This window comes from Pongo abelii, chromosome 12, assembly GCF_028885655.2.
Source record: "Pongo abelii isolate AG06213 chromosome 12, NHGRI_mPonAbe1-v2.0_pri, whole genome shotgun sequence".
Classification (NCBI taxonomy): Eukaryota; Metazoa; Chordata; class Mammalia; order Primates; family Hominidae; genus Pongo; species Pongo abelii.
The window spans coordinates 117546711-117569556 of NC_071997.2; the positions used below are offsets into that span (position 1 = coordinate 117546711).

General features: G+C 38.5%; 1 protein-coding gene across 2 annotated transcripts in view; it reads left to right on the forward strand.

Annotated features, from left to right (window-relative positions):
- NBAS (NBAS subunit of NRZ tethering complex) overlaps positions 1-22846 on the forward strand; it is a 395596-nt gene that overhangs the window by 275342 nt on the left and 97408 nt on the right. For both annotated transcript variants that reach the window (XM_024242131.2, XM_054548369.2), the window contains exons 43-44: positions 9806-10056; positions 11095-11429. In XM_024242131.2, coding sequence (XP_024097899.2) covers positions 9806-10056; positions 11095-11429 — 586 coding nt within the window. The remainder of the gene's footprint in view (positions 1-9805; positions 10057-11094; positions 11430-22846) is intronic.

Sequence of the window (22846 nt, forward strand, 5' to 3'; positions counted from 1 at the left end):
ATACACCTTTACCATTCATTGATGTATTCATTCAAATGTTTTTACTGAAAATTTTTTGTGTACTAGACTAGGTATTAGCCACTAGGGTTACAATGATGAGCAAAAGCAGGCATCCTAGCTGTCTTGAAACTTACAGCTTACAGCAAGAGACAGATGATAATTGAGTAATGACATAAGCAAACGTGAAATTAAAACTGAAAAGTACTGTGTAATAGAGCTCAATTAGAGGGTTTGGCATAGTTAGCAAAGGCTTTTCCCAGGAAGTAACACTTAAGCAGGACTTAAATATTGGGTTGGAATTAACTACACAAGTAGAAGGGAAGCATTTTCTAGGTAGACAATACAGTTAAGTTCAAAGGCCCTTTGATTAGGAACAGATGGACAGTGTTGGTGAGTTCCAGGGATTTGGGTGGAACATGGCGTGAGACGAGACTGGGGCAAGGCATAGGAGCCAGGCTGTACAGCAAGATTGTGGAGGCCCTTAGCAAGGGCTTTTGACTTCTTCCTAAGAATAATAAATAGAAGGCTAGGATAATAGAAGGTTAGTTAAGGATTCTGGTGAACAGGGACATAATATGACCAGCTTTGCATTTTGATAAGGTCACTTTGGCTACTGTGTTGAAAGATTTTAGGAAAGTTAGGGTGGGCATATGTAGACCAGTTAGGGAGCTTTTATGGTAACAGACGGCATGACAAGTGACTATTGCTTGGAGAAGGGATTTGAAGTACAGAAAGGCAGGCCAGAATGGGTTTTAGAGATATTTACAAGGTGAAATAGATAGTACTTAATATATTGGTTAATAAGGATAAACTAGATATGAGGGTGAGTAAAAGGGGAGGTGTCGCGAAGCATCCCTAGGTTCTTACTTGTTCACTTGCCAGATGGTGGCATCACTCCATGAGATAGGAAGCACCCAGTGAGGTAAGGTATTTTGAGGGGAATGTGAGGAAAAGGCAAGAGAGGCCAGGCGCTGTGGCTCACACCTGTAATCCCAACACTTTGGGAGGCTGCGCTGTGACAGGTAGATCACTTAAGGTCAGGAGTTTGAGACCAGCCTGGACAACATGGAGAAACCCTGTCTGTACTAAAAATACAAAAATTAGCTGAGCATGTTGGCAGGCACCTCTGTAATCCCAGCTACTCAGGAGGTTGAGGCAAGAGAATAGCGTGAACCCAGGAGGTGGAGGTTGCAGTGAGCAGAGATCACGCCATTGCACTCCAGCCTAGGCAACAGAGCGAGACTCTGTCTCAAAAAAAAAAAAAAAAAAAGAAAAAAAAAAAGGAAGACAAGGGAATCAGGAAGTTATACATACTGAAACAGCCAAGAGAAAAGGCCAAGTCCATAGTCGGATCTTACAGATCTGGGGTTCAAATGGAGCTGGAAATACTAACTTGGGAGTCATAAGCGCATAGATGAGAAATAAGTGATGTTGTGGATGTGCTTGGGGAAAGAACAGAGAATGAGGAAAGGAGAAAGCTTGAGGCAGTGCTTGACGTCTTCCACATTTAAAATAGTAGAGGAAGAGCTGCTAACAAAAGGTCAGAAAGAGCAGCAGGAGAGGTAGGTAAGAGGGAAAACAGAAATCTTATTTTAGGCAAGCCATGGGAAGAAAGAGTTTAAAGAAAGGGAGTGAGTATTGAGTGGGGTCAAATCCTTCTGAATGGTCAAGAAATGCTATTTTTAGCACCTTTAATTTTTATTAATCACTTAGAAATTTTAACATTTCCTTTTTAAGTATTTATTAAATTGCTACATGGGAGATAGTGTTATCTGTGATAAATATTGCATGGACGTCATCATTTTTAAAGCACAGTAATATGTTCAAATAAATATTTCTTATGATATGCACATTGGCATTTAAAAATATTCTGGCGTTTTATTAAGTATCTTTTTTCTTTCATTGAATGTTATGTAAAAGGATGTTGTAGCTGTACAAACAGGATGCTTCCTTGGTCTCTGAATATATTATAAATTATCAGGCAGTCGAGTGATGTGCAAGACTGTTCCTGGCATATCATTATACCTGATAGCACTGTGATTATGCAGATGCACAGCAATTACAAAAGCCGGAAATCATTACCTCCTGGCACCATCACTTGTGAGTGGCAAAGCATTTAATATTGATTTAGTAAGTGGTGTTAGGTGCTGCCTGTTCTTTACTTAAAAGGCAGCTGTTTGCTTTACTATTTAATCTAACTTGGTAAGATAGTATTAGAAATCAGCCTTGTTAATACAGTAGAAATTGCTCAACATTTATTTATTGAGTGAGTGCCACTGGGAAGTTACAAGAGAAATAATGTTGTTTGTTTTAGGGTTTTGTTTTACTATTCCTTTAAAAAGTAATTTTTTCCCCTGTAAAGTTATTATTCTCATAATTGTACTTTCCCCTTCATCCTGGTTGATTTTGGAGGTATCACCTGCATCAGCACATTTGCAGATAAGTGTACACAGAGAGAGTTGGGTGAGATACCATTATATAGCAGATGAATCATAAGCCTTAAAATCAAAATAGCTAGATCAAACAAATCCTATTGGTGTCACTTCTAGGTATGTGTCCATGGGCAAGATAATTCCCTTCTCTGAAGCTCATTTTCCTCCCTTTTAAGCAAGGAGTAATACAAATTAAATTATTTAATGGTAAAATATCTAACCTGTAGTACCTGACACATGATCACAGCTTCATTAGTGGAAGTTTTTCCTGGAATTTCACTCTTGTCAGAGATAATTCTCACAAACACATATGTTTTTGAGTTGCTGGACTCTTTTTTTTTTTTTTTCATTTCTCGCTTTTTGTTGTTGTTGTTTTAATGTCTTGCTAGTTTTAAATAGCAGTGATGGCTTTGGGTGGCCATGAATGCCTAGAATCACTTCCAACTAGCAGACACTGGCTCTCTCAGCCTCTTGGTTCCACTGGGGCATGTTGAGCCCCCCAGACTCAAGGCTGATTTGTCACTCATTACAAACTTAGTAGCCATCTTCATCTCTGGCTATTCTAGACATGTTGGTGGATTTTTATAGACAATAATAACTACCAGAGTACCTGTGGCCTATTGACGACAGCATGGGTTTTGTAGTCAAATCAAGTTTCAAGATCCAAATCTGCCCACAGCCACCAACCATGTAGCCTGGAGCATGTTTCTTAATCCTCTCAAGTCACTGTTTTTTGGGTTACAGGGATCATTATCCTCACCTTAGAGGGTTGTGAAGATTAGAGAAAATCTGTGGAAAATGTATAACCGAGTGGCTCTTTTAAATTTGTATTAGTCCATTCTCACGCTGCTTTGAAGAAATACCTGAGCTTGGGTAATTTATAAAGAAAAGAGGTTTAATTGACTCAGTTCCCCGTGGCTGGGAAGGCCTCAGGAAACTTACAATCATGGTGAAATACGAAGGGGAAGAAATGCACCTTCTTCACAGGGAGGCAGGAAGGAGAAGTGCAGAGCAAATGGAGAAAAGCCCCTTATACAACCATCAGCTCTCATGAGAACTCACTCACTGTCGTGAGAACAGCATGGGAGTAACCACCCCCATGATTCAGTTACCTCGCACCGGGTTCCTCCCACAACACATGGGGATTATGGGAACTATAATTCAAGATGAGATTTGGGTGGGGACGCAACCAAACTATATCAAGGCTATTATGATTATTTGTGTTATTCTTGTTAATTCTGCTGATTTGATTAGTAATTTTCAGTTTTGGACACAGGGTCATTTTGAAATGCAGAGGATGCTTCTGGCTGATATAATAGTACTACATTTATTCATCAAATATTATCATCATTACTTAGTATCTTTGTATTCCAAGCATAGTGTTAAATCCTGAACAAGACAGACACATCCTTGCCCTAATGGAGCTTATATTCTAATAGGGAACCCTCCCCCGTCACCCTGATGCCCACAAAAGCTGCCGAAAAGCAAGTTGCATGTTGTAGTAAGTACCATAAAGGAAATGCACACAAAGTAGATGGGGAAGGCCTGTCTTGGATGTGAAGAGGAAAGAGCTGACTATTGAAGAGGAATGGAAGAAAGGGCATTCCAGGCCATCAGAAAAGAAGGGCAGGACAGTTCTTGGTGTTTTTGAGTAACTAAAGGAAGGCCATCGTGGCTGGGACAGAGTAAGCAAAGGAGAACTAAATGGAGGACAGGACATGTCTTTATACTGCCAGACTCGGTAACACCTTCCATCTTTTCCCTTCTTATTTAGACAGCAGATTTCAAGGCCAAACATCCTATGCCTTGGTTTCACTCTAATATCTACTTTTTGGTCACTCAAGTGGTTATACAAGTGATTTATCTTGTTTGCTAGAGATCATAATACCACCTTCTTCAATGTTGGTGAGTTTACTGTTGTTTCCTTTAGACACATGGGGCGGGGGGTGGGGGGTCCCAGGTCATAGGGACTCTGAATGTGCTGTGCTGTTTTCCAGAGCTGATTTCATATTCTCTAGTAGGATTATTTTGGTCCCAGATGCAAGAACGGGTAAGAAGAAGGTCTATCTGAGGAGAGATGAGTAAACTATATTGCATCTGTCTTACCTTTTTCTGAATTTAAACAGAGGATAGAATTTCTGTCTGAAGGTTACTATTGTTCACATAGGTTTGTGTCCAGGTTGCTACACTGTAAAGAATTCTAAATTCTGGCCCTTACGTCTCTTCTTTCCTTGAAGAACCCTTGCTCAGTTGAAGAGTTAGTGTGAGAGTGATTAATAGAGAGAGAGGGAGCATCTAACCCTTATTAGTTATTAATCCCCCAGGATTTAAGGTAACTTAGATGATTAAAAGTATGTCATGACATTGAAAACTAAAACAAAAATAGAAGACCAGGGAAAATATTTGTTAGAGTAGGAATGCTGAATGTCCATATTCAGGTTATAGGTCTTACACAGTTGTTAAAATTGAGCCCTAAATTTGGTTTTGCCCTTTCTTTTGGTCTAGGGGAACAGATTATTTGATTAGGACTGTGATCTGCATTGTGCCTAAGAAGAAATCTAGAAATCCTGAAAACCAGAAATACTGATTACTGCCATGATGAAAGTGGAAGCGATTCCTTCCATGTGTCTGTAACCTGCAACCTTCATTTTCATATTTTGATCCTTAACACTGTTTTCCTCCAGGTAGTCAAAAACGCCTGATAGTGGCACAAAGCATAAGCAGGAAAATGCATTTTGGTATGTTTATAGCCTGTGGAAAGTGCACAGGCTTTAAATTATGCAAACCTGGTTCAGGCTCTGGCTCTGTGACCTTCTTGTAGAATATTATTGATAGACAAGTCGTTTTATCTCTTTAAGCCTAAGTTTTCTCCTCTGCAAAATGCCTATTTTCAGCCCATTTTGCAGAACTGCTTTTAGATTGAAGAGATTTATTCAGAATACCTGATATGTAGTAGGTGTTAAAAAAAATAGTAGCTATTATTATTAATTCTGGAAACAGGCTAGATTTACCAGACCCATCTCATGGCCCTGTTCATTGCACATCTGATTTTTGAACAATTATTTTTCAAGTCAGTATGGGTATCAATGATAAGATATATGCTTTGTGAGAATTAAATCAGATGACATAGTGCTTAGCACTGGTAAGCTCTCAATAAGTGGTGTCTATTACTATTTCTATGCTACGGTGTTTCTTAAAACTGTTTTTGTTGGCAAGATAGTAATATGAAGTATATAAACAAGTCAGAATTGACATTCTATGAGAAATTAAAAGGTTTTAGGGATACCAGGTTGTCCTTATAGAAGGACAAAGCCTATTCATATGGCCTTCAACATTCTCACTCTGTTCCTGTCATAAAACATTCCATAAAGGAACTCACTGAATATCAGCATGATGAGAAATAGACTCTAAGACACTCTTTATTGATTCTCTCATCAACTCCCTGGGTGTTCTTGAAAAGTTAGTTAAATTCCATTCTTCAGTTTGCAGACACTTGGCCAGAATGTTGGCAAAACTGAAAAATGCCATGATTATCTTGACCACGTTTTCCTTGAGTAATCACATATTCAGCTGTCAGGCTGCGTTATAGATCAGGTCGGCTACATCAAGATCATCCTGAGGCATTTATGTGCTAAGTTGTTGGATTGACTTCCTCAGGCAGGAGCAGCTGTGATTTGGAGGGTAGATTGTCTTGTTGCTCAGTAGTCAATGGTGAGGCCACTGTTCACCAGCAGTGATGGTCATTCACGTTGATTCATAGATCTTCATGCTCTTAGGGTTAGTCTTTGGGGAAAATGCTTACAAGCCACTGCAGCTGAACTGTGCCCAACATAAAATTTCAACGTGAAAATATCAGCTTCATTGCTTATTGAGTAGAAGCAGAAAGCCGAACTTGAAAGACCCAACTCGGAATCAACCTCCATCTCTTACTAGTTGTGTGATTTTTGTCTGAGCCTCAGCTTCCTTCAGATAATAGGAATAATTAGACCTTTTGCAGAGGGTTATTATGAGTGTTAATGAGGTAATAGAAACAAGAGTGCTGGCAGGTCATGTGTACATTTTCACTTCCAGCCCTTCCCCATCCTCTTTATTCTCTCTTCCCCCTTTGCCGGCAGCCTTCCTCCTTCTCCCATTCACCTTCTTCCTTCGTGCCTCCTCCTTCCTCTTTCCTTCTAAGCACTCCTTTCAGTGAGCTAATGAAATTTTATAATCACTCCATCTCAGCTGAGTAAAGAAAAATGTATTTAAATAAATTTGTTTTTCTTACACAAATAAAAGTCCTTTCAATACATGATGTTCTTGAATCACATTTTTGGGTGACTGACATCTGGAAGCCATTACAGAACACCTTAATCATGAGATTAGTATGAATAATTTATTTCTGTGCATTGAGTACAACTAATGCTGGCTTCTTCTGTTAGTTAATCTCTGAAAGTTAAATATGTGCTATGTATATAAGCTGCTTTAAAACTTGGTTCAGGAAAAATCACTTAAACAGGTTTGAAGGGTAATCATTAATTTGATTAATGAAAAGTCCACAGTGATTTCATGGTATTTCTTTCTACTTTCTAGAATATGGGTTCTTTGGAATTTTTTTCTAAACAAAGATTTCAAAGAAAGATTTCCCTTTTCTGGTTCCAAAGGGAAGATAACAGCTTCTTTCAATGGAAACGATTAAAATGAGCTATTGATTACTAGCCTCTGTAAAAGATCTTAGCGCCTTGTAATTTACTGAAAAGGGAGGTTTGGGTATTTATCATGTGTCAGTAAAGGTATTCCAGTGTCTGTCTTGACACGATAATTAGGTACAATTGCACAGCAGGCAAACTAAATTGTAGGCACAGAAGAATAAGAGAGTGGGCGAGAGGGAAAGTAATGTTGATTGAGAGAGACTATATTCATAATCAAGTCAAACACAGATGAACTAAAGCTTTTATGATATAGTCATTGTCCATTTTGTAGATGAGTCTGTCTTGAATACTTTGTTTATCAAGGTGTTATGAATGAAGTATGACAGGAGAACTCTTTTCGTTTATTGCTGCTGGGAGAGAGAACTCATATCTGTGTTGCAGAAAGAATCCTGGTTTTGAAGTGGTTGTTGATGTGGGTGCTTGACCTTGATGGTTGCTTTGTGATGTCCTGAGCAGTTATGTACTTTGAGTCCAGACAGATCTTGACTCTTTGTCTTAGACAAGTCATATAACCTCTCTGAATGGCAATTTATCATCTATAAGTTGATAATTACCCAACTTTAACTTAGCAAGAAAGTAATCAGCATGATAAATACAAATTTGTTTTCTTTCCTCCGTTCGGCATGTTGTTCTTCTGCCTGCAAATCTTTGTCAATAAGATTCCTTTTATTGTGACTACACAGTTTCTTATTTACTTCCTTACTACATTGTTTTCAGACTTCATTTTGCAAATTATGAAGGAACATCAGAAATTCTGTGATTCACTGTCGCGTACTACTGTGTGTACACTATCGTTCAGAGGTGAATAGTGATAGTATCAAGTATATTTTCTGACCACCCAGCCGTTTATATTCACTGTTCCTTGTACAGGCCTTTCTTGATACTTTTGTTCACGTTATTTCTGCTTCACTCCTTCCTGCCAAATTCAAGTGCTTCTTTCACTAAGCCTTCCATTATCATTGATTTCTACATCTTCAGTCATAGCTTTTAGTGATCCTTCTCTTAATTTGACTGTAATTGTGTGTCCTTTGTCAGGTGATACTATTGTTTTGCATCATTATTTAACTGTAAGTATTTATAACTCAACTGGATTTTCAAACTTGGATGGGAGCTCTATGCTGTAAGTCTTTATATCCTCCCCAGTGCTGAGCACTTGTACATAGAGGACACCTAATTTTTTGCTCATCCACTCATCTATTTGGCATTCATAATACATATATTGAATGTTTCCTTTGTGCCACACACTGGTTCTTGGTATTGAGAAACTAGAGATTAAGATGGTGTAATAAGGTCTGTGCCATCAAGCAGCACAGTCTAGTAAGGGAGATAGACAAGGTAATAAGTAGTTAAAATACATTATGAATAACAGAATAGAAGGATATTCAGCACGTGCCAATAGAGGAGGCAGTGAGAGAAATTTTTATAGACTGGGGACATATTTATAGATAGAGATATTCTTGTAAATGTTTACACTGTGTCTTAATGGAAAAATGAGGTTTTTCTTGAAGCAAAAGTAAAAAGACCAGTTTTTAAAAATTACTTGATGCTTTGACTTTATAGATTACCCTTTTTATCCCAAGTGTTGTCACATTCTCCTGAAAGTTTTAAAACATGATTTATACTAACTTTATCTACATAAACCAAAAACATGTCTTTGGGCACTTTCATTAAACAAATTGTCATATTTCAGAGGAGCTGCTTTAGAGCTTTTTGAAGCCTAACTTCGTTGCTGCCCAAGGTCTCACTTACTGCCCCCACATGCTTCCGTTGCTGCTTCCAAGAACCCTAGAACCTGGGTACTTCTGTGAGTGCAGGGCTGCCTGAAGGACTCTTGCAATTAGGGAGTGTGAAACTTATCACGTAAGGGGCATTGAGATTACACTAGACCACAGGCTCTGTCCAGATTCTGTCCAGGGAGAAGCACAAGACCAAAATTAACCCCCTCCTTTCCCCTTCTAAAAGCACAAACCAATCAACCAAGCAAAAATACTTTAATTTTTCTTTTCCCAAGAGTTTAACTTTAAGTGACTTTTTAAAAGTAGATTACAAAGACGTCTAAGTTAGGATGAAAATATTAAGATATGTGTTTTATTTAAGTAGCATTACTGCAGATAACCCAAGTGAAAGTTTAAATATCCCTCTTTTTCTATTTTTCTTTTATCTGAACACAGCATAAAATTTGGGTTTATTGAATATTAATTCAAGACTCTTGCATGTAGATCTTAAGCCTGAAAGTTTAGGGTTTTTTCTGTGTCATTTCCTAAATTCGTGAAATAATAAGCCTGTTTATGTTTCTGTGAAGAAGCATAGATTTTTAAACCCTTTTTATGACATGAATAAATGATTAAGAGTGGACACTGACAGATGTTGGTTTATTTCCTAGCTGGGAAACATCAGACAACTCTCCCAACTGCAGGAACTTGAAGTTAAAGCTACTTCACAGGGTTGCTGTAGACCCCCGTGAGATAACATGATGAGTGTGTAGTCAGTTAAATGTTAGTAGGCATCTAACACATTTGTTTTCCTTTATTCAGGCTGACTGGCTTCTGGTGGTGGTTTACTGTCTTTGAGTAGGCAGGAAGAAGGGAGCTATAAGAAGTAGTGTTTCTTCCTTGGTTAAAAAAAAATCACTTTAATAAAGGAAGAAAATCTTAACACAGTTCCTTTGGCTCTTAATTTCAGTTTGTCCACACTAGAAATTGAAAATAGAGCCCAAGACCTTTATCTCTTTGAGACTTTGAAGACTGATCCAGAAGCCTTTCACCAGCACATGGTCAAGTATATTTACCCCACTATTGGTGGCTTTGATCACGAAAGGCTGCTGTATTATTTCACTCTTCTGGAAAACTGTGGCTGTGCAGATTTGGGAAACTGTGCCATTAAACCAGAAACCCACATTCGACTGCTGAAGAAGTTTAAGGTTGTTGCATCAGGTAGGACGGTTGTTTCCCTGCTTGAATTCATTCTTTTAAATTAAATCTGGGGATTAATTTTCTGTACACAATCCTGTTCATGCATTATGGTTGGCAGAGCTCTGAAACCCAGAATTTTGAAGCTAATCGACTTTAGTTATTATCTTTCCAACTCTTTCACTTATGATTGAGTGAATTAAATACCAGAAAAAGTAAGAAACCTATTGAAAGTCGCACAGTGACTTATGGTAGACCTGGTACTAAAATCCAAAGTTTTGGACTTCTGCTCCGGGATTTTTTCACTACTCCCATTGATTATATTTTATGTATATAAATGGCAAGACCAAGACACTTTATAATAGGCAGTTCAGCAGAATTTCATTCCACTGGAGCCTATACATTTAAAATATGCATGGAACACTTAAAATAAGAGCCTTCGAATATTTGATAAATTATGGAAATCTTTAGAATGGTCTTTATGCTCATAACTAAGAAATTAAACCCTTTAAGACCTCTTAATTTTTATACTTTATAATTTGCAAGGCACATTCAAATCTATGTTTGTTTGATATTCATAATAATTGTGAGAGTTCCCGTCAGTTTATCAGTTGTTTTCTGAATAATCAAATGAGACACTGGCCTAGACACAGAGGATAAGGGAATAAGATTCAATCTTTGCCTTCAAATAACTAGTGAAATGCCAGATAAATAACAAAGGAATATAATGCAGTTTGTTGAAGCACTGATAGAAGAAAACATAGGTGCTGCGGGGGATTCGAAAGGCATGGAGATATTGTCATCTCTAGGGTACAAACAAGGAAATGGAGGCACACAGAAGATGAATGGCCTATCTTGGTTCACAAAGCCGAATAAGTTTCAGGCTGTGACTGAAACTCAGATCTCCCGATCTTTCTATAGAAAATATAAACTAGCTACTATAGCTAAGTTGATAGATCTTTGCGTTCAGACATATAGAGGGCTACGTGTGTGTGTTTGAAAGTGCCTCTATGTTTACATTGGAATGAACCACTTACCTACTTTCTTTTTTTTTTCTGCTAGGTCTTAATTACAAAAAGCTGACAGATGAAAACATGAGTCCTCTTGAAGCATTGGAGCCAGTTCTTTCAAGTCAAAATATCTTATCTATTTCCAAACTTGTTCCCAAAATCCCTGAAAAGGATGGACAGATGCTTTCCCCAAGCTCTCTGTACACCATCTGGTTACAGAAGTTGTTCTGGACTGGAGACCCTCATCTCATTAAACAAGTCCCAGCCTCTTCACCGGAGTGGCTTCATGCCTATGATGTTTGCATGAAGTACTTTGATCGTCTCCACCCAGGTGACGTCATCACTGTGGTAGATGCAGTTACATTTTCTCCAAAAGCTGTGACCAAGGTAAACAAAAAGATATTTTAAAGTGATTTGAGCACAGGAGAAGAAATGAAAATTTCTCCTACATACTGTAGATTTTATTTTTATTTCCTTTCTTGAAAATAATTACATGTTGACTTTTTTTAAAGTTTTTGTTCATTTGCTGTGAATGAGACGTTTTAATTAGGAAATTGTTTTTCTCTATTACAGATGTACAAATATGCTAAAATAGAGATGACTATTTTCATTTACATGTATACTTAGTACATGTTACAGTTCTCATGTCACTTTATAGTAAATATGCCATTCTGTTCTTTCCAGTTGACAGACGTAAAGGAGCTCCAGTGCCCAGCCTAGATTACCTGCATTCGGAAACCAGGCTAAAAACTTAGCTTGGGTTAGCCTGAATCTTTAAAAAAGTTATTGGCCAGGCATAGTGGCTCAAGCCTGTAATCCCAGCACTTTGGGAGGCCAAGGCAGACAGATTACCTGAGATCAGGAGTTTGAGACCAGCCTGGCCAACATGGCGAAACCCTGTCTCTACTAGAAAAAAAAAAAAATACCAAAAAAAAAAAAAATTACCTGGGCATGGTGGTATGCACCTGTAGTCCCAGCTACTCGGGAGGCTGAGGCAGGAGAATCTCTTGAACCTAGGAAACGGAGGTTGGAGTGAGCTGAGATCATGCCACTGCACTCCAGCCTGGGTGACAGAGCGAGACTGTGTCTCAAAATAATAACATAAAAAAATAAAAAAGGTCTTATTCATATCATGCAGTATATAACTTGGTGATAGAATTATTGAAGAGAGTGCATATTGCATTTTCTGATGTCTCTTCCATGCTCAGTTTGGCCTCCTTTGACTGCACTCAATCCCTCAGCAATGTGTAGCCTCACTCAGAATAGATAATGTGGGTTCTCCTCCTCCCCTTTCCTGCCCCCTCACCCAGACACCGCTGCTAAACAAATGGACGTTTTTCACTACTTGGACTCTGGGCATTCTCTCTCCTGGAAAATCTTAGCCTTTGGACTCAAGTGCTGAACTCTGTCGCCTTTGGAGCTCCCATTTGATCTTCTCTCTTTCCATCTTTGCTGTTGCCTTCTTCTTCCCTGCAAGTCAGCAGGTCTGCCCAGTACCCTATCCCAAAGATTGTTATTTTAGTTAGTATTATCCTGGAAATAGACTGTAAAGGCCAAGAATTGCAAATCATTCATTTGGAGGTTGGCACAAGGCAGAGGTTCCAACTTCTGTGAAGAATGCTAGTTTTAACCAAATCACTAGATTAATAGTTGTGGATAACCAAGTACTTCTTTATTTTCTTATTATTGCAACCCTAGTAATATATCTTGGTTTTAAATTTTATAACCACTGCTATAAAAAGGAGATAATCATGTTTGTTGTTTTTAAAGAGAAAAATAAGGATGATTTTTTTTTTTTTTTTTTTTTTTGAGACGGAGTCTCGCTGTATCCCCCAGGCTGGAGTGCAGTGGCACGATCTTGGCTCACTGCAAGCTCTGCCTTCTGGGTTCATGCCATTCTCCTGCCTCAGCCTCCTGAGTAGCTGGGACTACAGGAGCCCGCCACCATGCCCAGCTAATTTTTTTTTTTTTTATATTTTTAGTAGAGATGGGGTTTCACCGTGTTAGCCAGGATGGTCTCAATCTCCTGACCTCGTGATCCACCTGCCTCAGCCTCCCAAAGTGCTGGGATTACAGATGTGAGCCACCGCACCCGGCCAATAAGAATGATTTTAAAAGACAAGAGCATAATGTATTTGAAAAGAATGTTTGGAGACATATAAACCTGGCTTTGAACTCTGAACCTATCACTTACCAGCTGTGTGGTTTAGCTTCAGGTATCTCTCTTAGACTTCTGCTTCCTTGAGACAGAGGTTGTGGCTGAGTAATCTGTGAGGGAGATAATATTATTACCCCAGTTTTATAGATGAGCAAACTGAGGCTTAGCAAAGTTAAGTTGGTAATAGAGAACTCAATTTGAACTCATGGAGATTTATCCCCTGGTCTTTTCTCTTAACCACTGAACTGTGCTATCTCTAAGAAGGCATAGAACAAGCAACTAGAGTCAGGGGACCTGGAACCATTTGAGAAACTGCGGGAGAGCAGTGGAACCAGAGAGCCCTGAGCATTTTTAGCCCAGTAGGAGCAGCATGTCCAGGGATGTGTCCAGAGCAGGGCTGAATCTAAATGAGAAAGTCCAGGCAGGAACCTGGTTGTATATGGGAAGGAACTGATCCAAGTTGGGAGTTTAAAATCCAAGGAACCAGCTCAGATCTGAGACTTGTGAACTAGCCTTCGGGGCTAACAGGCCAGCAGGTCAGCCAGGATGGTGAGGGTGCCTTTGCTCCCAGGCAGTTTTCCACTCCACCCTCAGGCTGGAGGTTGTTTTAAATATTTTATGTGAGGGAAGAAAGGGAAGCCAGCATGGTCAGCTGGGGCTGTCTGCTAATTGTGAGGGTGTATGTAGAGGGGACGGAGAGTTTTAGACTTGGCAACAGCAATCTTTTATTTATGATTAAGTATAAGAGTAGGATGTAAAGTCCATTTGTGTTTTAGCTGTTATTTACCATGCTTTAAGTTAGGTGATTTTAAATTATTCACATTCTCATCGCTTTAGTTTCTTAACCTTATACTTCTTTCAAGATGTCCACCAACCCCTGGAAATGTGTGGCACAGTTGTTGGTGCACATATGTGTATTTTGTTGGGTTAGAGGTGCACCTGACTCAGTAAAGATTCAATCTGCTAATTACTGTATTGCTTTCTCTTAGCTCAGATGGTATAATGCAAGCATATATATTTGTTTATTGTAAACTGTTCTCAAGAGGCGATTTTCTACTGATTCAAGTAAACTATAGAGAGGTGAGACAGATACATCTAAAATTTACATCTTTAGTCTAACCACAACATTTTTTCTCATATTAATCGGCAAGTTTTTAGTTTTTAGTTCAGAGAGGAAAAGTATAAAGTTGGAAAAAATGCATGTTTGAAAGCACGCAATGCTGCCCTATATAGATAGAGAGAGAGAGAGTATAAAAATCAAAATGAAACACAACCTGCAGATGTCAGAGAACACATTTGGAAGAGGAAATGCAGCTGGATTTGCCCAAATTTGCAAAACACCAGATGTTCCCACAGCTTGTACATGATGTTAAAAATGTAAAATAAGTGTGTACTATTCATACACAGTGTGCAGTTTTCAAATGTGTACCCACATTTAATTTAGAAAGAAATTTTTGGAAAGAACTGGTAAGCTAATTCTTGAGTGCATAACAAGAACAATAAGCAATTGTTCAGATACTAGAATTCAGAAAGGAATATTCCCAAGGCCTGAACTGAGTGCCCAATCCACCGGTAAAACATACCAGAGAAGGCTCTTCGCTTTCATGGTAACAGCCATTCCGTTGCCATTTACATTTGCAGAATTCCTAGAATCTCTGGGGAAAATATTTACAAATAGTATTATGTCATGCAGTCAGAGAGTGAATTTGTGTGCCATTTGAGATGATTAATATGCAGAAGGAAAAAGGATGCAAATGTTTAAAGTGTGTTTGTACCAAATCTAAATGCTTTTTTTTTTGTTTTTGTTTTTTGTTGAATCAGATTAGGGTTGCTCCTCTCTATTGCTTGTCAATTCAGCTGTTATAAGCATATGTATAGAAGGGACAGAGAACAAGTGAATGGGCTAGAAATCCAGGAAAATGGATGTAAAAGAGGCTGAAAGGCAGGTCAGAACACAATTTGCTTGGTATTAGGTGGTTAGTAATGGGGAGCATATGTGTAATCTTAGCCTTTGTGTTTTATACTTTCCACTTGCTTTCAATAGCTAGTACTGCTACATCCATAGATAAATGCATGGCAAATACTTCTCTCTCTTATGAAATGCTGTCAGGAAGTTTGCCAGGATCCTTCTTTAAAAACTTCCAGGTAATCATACAGTTTAAAAAGTCCTTCTGGTACCTTGCCCAGTGTTTCTCAACCTGGAATTGGATAGGTATTTACCCACTCCCCTTTCCCCCACCTTGCACGTGCTACCTTTCCAACTCCCACCATTTGCGATTCATTGCCATCGTAAACCACTGCTTCTAATGGGAAACATGTTGTCTCCTTTGGATTGTAGCAGAAAAATTATTAAGAACCTCTTATCTAGCCTACTTTCTAACCTTCAAACTCATTTCTATTGATAATTAAGCCAGTATCCCTGCTTACTTGCTTTATGTATTTAATAAAAGGTATCTTTTGCCTAATTTTAATCTCCACTGTTTGGTTCTGCCTCCTGGAGTTATGGAAACAGCATAAGAGCATCTTTGTTTACTGTTCAGATTCTCTAAATAAGCTACCGTTTCCTCCCTTATCCTGTTATTCAGCCTGTTGGCGTAAAAATCTGGTAGAATAAATTAACCTTAAAATGCATAATTTGACCGAAAAGTGAAATTTATAGTATAAGTTTAAGTCTTGATCAAAAGGTTGCATTGTAGCTATAACTTCAGGGTCTCTACGTTGCCAATACTATCTTTTAACTAAGGATGGCAGTACATCTTTCACCATGAGTAATCAGAGTCTGAAACTTACATTAAAATGTTTATTTAATGTATATTATGACTTTCTGATGCCATATGTCAGATTCAGAGTGAATCATGAAGTATTTAGGCATCTGCTATGTGCCATATACAGTATTAATTTCCATAGGAGACATTAAGCTGTAAAAGACATGTTTATAAGAAACATGAAACGAAAGTTTTTAAAAATTATACAGTAAAAGAATTTTTAAGTTATGTTAATTGAAAAGTATGTTGCCAATGAAATTGGAAATTTTTGAGGACAGGGATGGTGCCTTTTATCTCTTTATTTCCTATGTTGTAGCACAGTATAAAGTAGGTACTTTATACTTAAGTGGTTGATTAAATAATTATAGATTGGTCATTCTCAAAACTTTTGATCTCAGGATGCTTTAATATTCTTAAGAATTATTGAGGATTCTGGCTGGGCGCTGTGGCTCATGCCTGTAATCCCAGCACTTTGGGAGGCCAAAGCGGCCGGATCACGAGGTCAGGAGATCGAGACCATCCTGGCTAACGCGGTGAAACCCCGTCTCCGCTAAAAATACAAAAAAATTAGCCGGGCGTGGTGGCGGGCGCCTGTAGTCCCAGCTACTCAGGAGGCTGAGGCAGGAGAATGGCGTGAACCCGGGAGGCAGAGTTTGCAGTGAGCCGAGCCCGCGCCACTGCACTCCAGCCTGGGTGACAGAGCGAGACTGTCTCAAAAAAAAAAAAAGAATTATTGAGGATTCTAAAGAGTTTCTGTTTATGAAGGTTATATCTAATAATATTTATCATATTAGAAGTTAAAGACAGGCCGGGCACGGTGGCTCATGCCTGTAATCCCAGCACTTTGGGAGCCCGAGGTGGGCAGATCTCGAGGTCTGGAGATCGAGACCATCCTGGCTACCATGGTGAAACCCCATCTCTACTAACAAAACAAAAATTAGCTGGGCATGGTGGCACATGCCTGTAATCCCAGCCACTCGGGAGGCTGAGGCAGGAGAATCACTTGAACCAGGGAGTCGGAGGCTGCACTGAGCCGAGATCGCACCACGACAGAGAGAGATTCTGTCTAAAAAAACAAAAAAAAAATTAAAGACAAAATTTTAAACTTAATTTATTTTAAAATACCAATACTAGACCCATTATGGTTGACATAAATAGCATATTTAATGAAAAACAACTGTATCTCCAAGACAAAATAATGAAAAAACAGCACTGTGTTACATTTTCATGTCTGGCTTAATAGAACACAGCTGGATTCTCATGTTAGTTTCTGCATTCAGTCTGTTGTTGTTTTCGTTGAAGTAGGTGAAGTAAACCCAGCCTTACACAGATAAGAGGTTGGAAAAGGGAGAGATATTTTAATAGCCTATAATTTGGAGTATTCTTCTTTGATACTACACTGAAAGTCGACGTGTGATAAAGTCTTAAAGACTAGTTGCAATGTGAAATATGAAGCTATACTATTGAACTTTTTGTACCCTGTCACATTAAACCTGTTGGTCTAGGTTGCACTTGAATGGATTCATTTCCCAGGTATGATTTTGTAATATAATTGCATGAAGGCATTTAGAAGTTTCAGTTCCCTGAGTTACATAGATCATCCAAATGTTGATAGATTGCATCAGAGAATATTAAAAAAAAATCTCATTCATTAATATGAGCACTTATCTCAGCAACTAAGTCTGTAAGTATTGGGAAGTGGTCAGCCTTACAGTGGTGGATCCAAGTTTTCCAAAATTTGAATTTTTGCTTGAAAGTTCCAATTTTATCATGACAACAAATTCTGTGTTGTTTTTCTTAAAGTCACAGTCTCACTTTGCTCACTTGGAAGAAAATGTAAGCAAAAGTAGCCTGGCATGCAAAAAGCAGCAACTTCAGCTCACAATTCAAATAGGCAACCCTGTCTCAATCAATCAATCAATAAAATAAAAAATTTTAAATAGTCTCCCATTAGGATGTTAACTGAGGCATGTAACTACCATGGAGGAAAGACAATGTATCCATTCATCCATACTGCCTCCTCTGGCAGAGACTGATCTGTTTCACATATCCCTGCCCGTGGTCACTCTGCCTTCCTGATTTCCATTTCCCCAGTGAAGCCCCGTGTTCCTCTCAGTTAAGTGTCCCAGTGGCTGTCACTGTCTTTTTGCTGGGGAATCTCACTTGACTCAGAAACCTGCTTCCCCGGCAGGTTTCCCACTCATGTGCCACTTTTGTTTCAGCTGAGAACCACCCAGGGCAGAACTCTCCACTGAAATCTTAGAAGCTTTTGAAACTTAAACCCCTAAGGACCTAGAGAAGACCACTTTCTTTGCTGCGTGCTCCTCCCTGAATTTTGTGCTTGTGCTACTTCCAGGGGAGCAGAAATATTTCTATCATATCTTTGGGTTTTAATCAGGAAAAAGTAATAAATAATTGTCATTTTCCATTCTCAAGTTGCAATCAGTTAAGAGATAGAGGAATCGGGTACCACAGAAAGGTAAATATCAGCTTTATTGTTGGTAGAACTGGCCTGGAGACTGTGGCTTTGTTTTCCATGTCAGTTTTCTGCTATTTTTGTCCTCCTATACTACTCCCTGCACTCAATCTTCAGACAGCCCTGGAAGGACAGTCAGTTCTGCAGAGCATACATGCTTTGTCAGAAGGGCTGCCTCCTATTCGTGGGCTCCAGAGAGGTGGCCCCCAGATTAGTGCTGTCCAGCAGAACTATCATGTGTGCCATATGTGGAGCCTGAAATTTTCTAATGGCCACATTTTTAAAAATCAAACAAATTAGGTAAAATTGTCCTAAGTATTACTATTTTATCATGTGATCAATATAAAAATGACAGAGAGATCTTTTGCCTTTTTAAAAAAACCACGCCTTTGAAATGCAGTGTGTATTTCAGCACACATCAGCTCAGGCTAGTCACTCTCAGAGCCTCTGTAACCAATGTTGGACGGATATACTTCTCTGCAGCAAAAGTCTGGGCCTGACCCACAGATGTTTACCACTGGAAGAACAACAATACCAGGAGAGTGTATACTCTTCTTCAAGTCTGGTAGATGTGAAAAAGATAGGGAAAGAGTTCATCACCCATAATCAATTGTTTCTCCCCACTTCACTTATCAGATGCCACTCCTTCTCTCCTCAGAAATGGGAGGGTGAAGAGTACTTGACATCTTGGGACTCATAGCAGGAGCTTCCTGCTTTATGGGCCAAGGCAGGAACTCGAAAGATGGAGAAAATAGTTCCTTCTACACATATCCAACCGCATGTCTAGCTAACAGTAAATTATAAAACCTTAGAGGTTATCTGTCTTTTATAGAAATCACTATACATTTTATGCATTATAATAGTACATCTTTTGGAGCCAAACCTCACATATAATAAGATTTTAGAGACTTTATAGGCTTAATAATACTTTATAAAAGTACTGTCATTAAGGCCAAAGTGGAAAAATGGGAAACAATTATTGAAAAATATTTGTCAAAGTGAAGTGTACTGTCATATGTACATGCATATTTTTGTTTGGAAGTAAGTGGATTTTACTTTATTCAAGATATAACACTTTAAAAGCCAAATAAAATACATGTATATGTAATTATTTGCGTTTTCCAGTGTCTAGAGGTTTATATATTTATATTAAATTACATTGATCTTTATAATTTTTGGTATATACATTACATCTTTGAAGATCTTGTGATCTTTTTCATAAGTTTTTAAATAGGAAAGATATATATCTAATGCATATTTGTCTTAAAGACACTGCATTTGTGAAGCTTCTTTTCCTAAGTAGAAAGTGGTATACTCATTTTTTTAACCTTCTCCCCCACTAAATTTTATAGTTATTGTTGTTGCTAATCTATAATCATACTGAACTCAACTATAAAAGTGTTATATAATGTTTTCTCAGGGTTAAAGAACACTAACTGTTGATTCAAACTTTTTTTTGATCAAAATAAGTATTTTGACCATTGATCTCTGGCTTTGGTCTAGTTGTTTGACCCCTTTGATTCTGGCCTGAATAAGGTTATTTGTTCCAAATACTTTCAGGAAATGTTTAGTCACTATTCTGCATGCTGTAGACAAATAAAAGATTACCATGGCCCTTGCCTTTGAGAAGCTCACAGTTTATTGAAGCATATGTGTGCATGCATGCATGCATATTGAATGAACTATAAGATAAGAAATACTATTTAAGTGTATTAATAAATGCCATGTGTACAAAGAAGAGATAATATTTACTGAATGTCAAGAAATAGCTTCTGGGGATAGTTTGATTTGGGACATATTAAAATTGATATGGCTTTTTGTAAGATGTCATTGTGGGGGAAGCTGGGTGATAGATAGCTACACAGGACCTCTCGGTACTATTTTGCAACTTGTTTTACATCTATAATTATTTCAAAATAGTTTTTTAAAAGATTGATATGGCTTTCGAACATCCAAGTTGAGCTGTGGACAGCTATCTATATGAATTTAGAGTGTATTAGAGAAGTAGGGACTAGAAATACATTTGGGAATTCTCAGTGCATAAAGAGGAGTCACAACTAGGAGGCTCGATAAAATCCTTAAGGAAGTAAGTAGGTAGAGAAGGAAGGAGGAGAGAGAATGAAGCCCTAGGACACTACAATATTAAGAATTGAGGATGAGGGGAAACCAACAAACACTGACAAGCCATCTTGAAATCAAGAAACTCTACCCTCTCCTTCATATATCATCATTTTTTTCATTATTACATATTTTCCTTTAATAAATATTATATTTTTTAAATCTTAAGTGTTTCTGTCATAATGGGTGAGAGTGGATGAGACCTGGAATCCAGGTGGAACAATTCACCTTGGATAGGATCCTGTCAGTTTCCTCCAATAGCAGGAGAGATTTGAGGAGAGAAGAGAGGGTAAGGTACGAAGTAGTGTTTTAGGAGGCTGGGAAAGCAGACAGACAAGAAAAATGTAGTAAGATTACTGGGGCCCCTTAAGGGCATCCTAATGAGTGCCTCTTTCAGTTTTTAATTGTAGCCCTATTTAGGAGCTCTCAAAATGTTAACAATGTCTGCTGTATTCATCAGTTCTCATGCTGCTATGAAGAAATACCTGAGGCTGGGTGATTTATAAAGAAAAGAGGTTTAATTGACTCATGGCTGGGGAGGCTTCAGGAAACTTGCAATCATGGAGGAAGGCACCTTTTCACAGGGTGGCAGGAAAGAATGAGTGCCCAGCCAAGGGGGAAGCCTCTTCTAAAATCATCAGATCTTGTGAGAACTCACTCACTATCACAGCAACAGCACGGGGGAAACCACCCCCATGATTCAGTTATCCACACCTGGTCCCACTCTTGACACATGGGGATTGTTACAATTCAAGGCGAGATTTGGGTGGTAACACAGAACCAAACCATATTGTCTGCTGTCCTTAGAATTTTCATGGTTTGGACAAACCTACCTCCTCTCCAGTGCTTTGACTTTTCTTGGACTTACCCTGCTGTTTATTCTTCACTTTTTCTCTCCTTTTGCCTGGTGCCTGCTTTTATCTTTATGCAGATTTACATGTTGATTAAAACATTTAGAGTCTTCCCTTTCCAATTCAGGCAGTTCTGTACTATAAAGTACAAATATTAGGTTTCCTTACCTACATAACTTCGTAGTAGTGGTGATTTGAACCGTGCATGGGCTGTAGTAAGTATAAAAATACATATTTACTACTTTTTAAAATTAATATTGTAGTTGCTGCTGCTTTGTTGTTACTGAACCCTATGCTAGTCCTGTAGTGAGAACCCAAAGGAAGTTTGAGATATGGTCCCTAATTCTAGTGGACTTGCAACCTAGGAAAACAGTATATTCACTCATAAAAACAAAGCAAGGAATACAAGATAGCAAGATAGTGAGTTCTGAATTTGAGGATTATAATTTTCCTATACCCTAGCTCATTTGATATTCACACACATCTTGTGAGGGTGATTATTAAGCAAGTATTATCATCTCCAGTCTGAAGGTCAGATTACTAGAGAGTGACTGGCCAAAGTTCAACAAGCAGGAGATATCCAATTCCTTTTTCAAACACAGGTCTCCTGATTCCAAATTTGATGTTGATCACATGAGATTGTATGACACTTTCCTGCTTTAGGAACTGAAAAGAGAAGGGTCATTGTAGCCTGATATAGCCATGTAGGCAAAGCCAAGACGTAAGTATTTTGCATGCCTATCAGTCTATACAAAGTCTTACCTTTAGTAAGTTGGAAAGTTAGTTTGGCTCAAATGGACCGTATGCTATGAAGAGTCCCTCAAAAGACAAGTAAAGAAGTTTGCATATGATGTGGAAAGGAAACACGAAGCCAATAAATACTTGTGAATAGTGGCATGAATTGGAGAAAAGACGATTTAAGGATGTCAGTGTCACCACATAATAATAATAAGGGGAACTAATGCCTTCAAAAGTCTATCCTAGGCACTCAGGCTGCACTCGAATTGTGGAGGAGATAAACCGTTTTCATCCATCTCCCTCATCACATCCAGCCTTCCCACCAGATGCTATTATATAATAGAATATATATATTATTCTATTAGAGGAAGAGATGTTGTAACATGACTGAATTGTTTCACCAGCTCCATGAAGTAAATTTGTCACCATTTTAACAGACACAGAACTTAAGTCCCAAGGAAGTTAGATAACTGCTCCCGTGTTTTGTGAGCTAGAATTGACAAAGGCAGGATTCACATACGGGCGCGCTCCTAAACTCTTGCTTTCTACTACCTCCCTTGCCTGAGAAATTTGGCTGCAGAAGCCCATCCGGGGTGATTGTGATTAACTGGCCTGACTGGCAAGCTGAAAACTCCTTCTCTGTGCTTGGAAAATTGTTTCACATTGGCGAAGGTAATCATTTAGTAGGAGAGATTGAA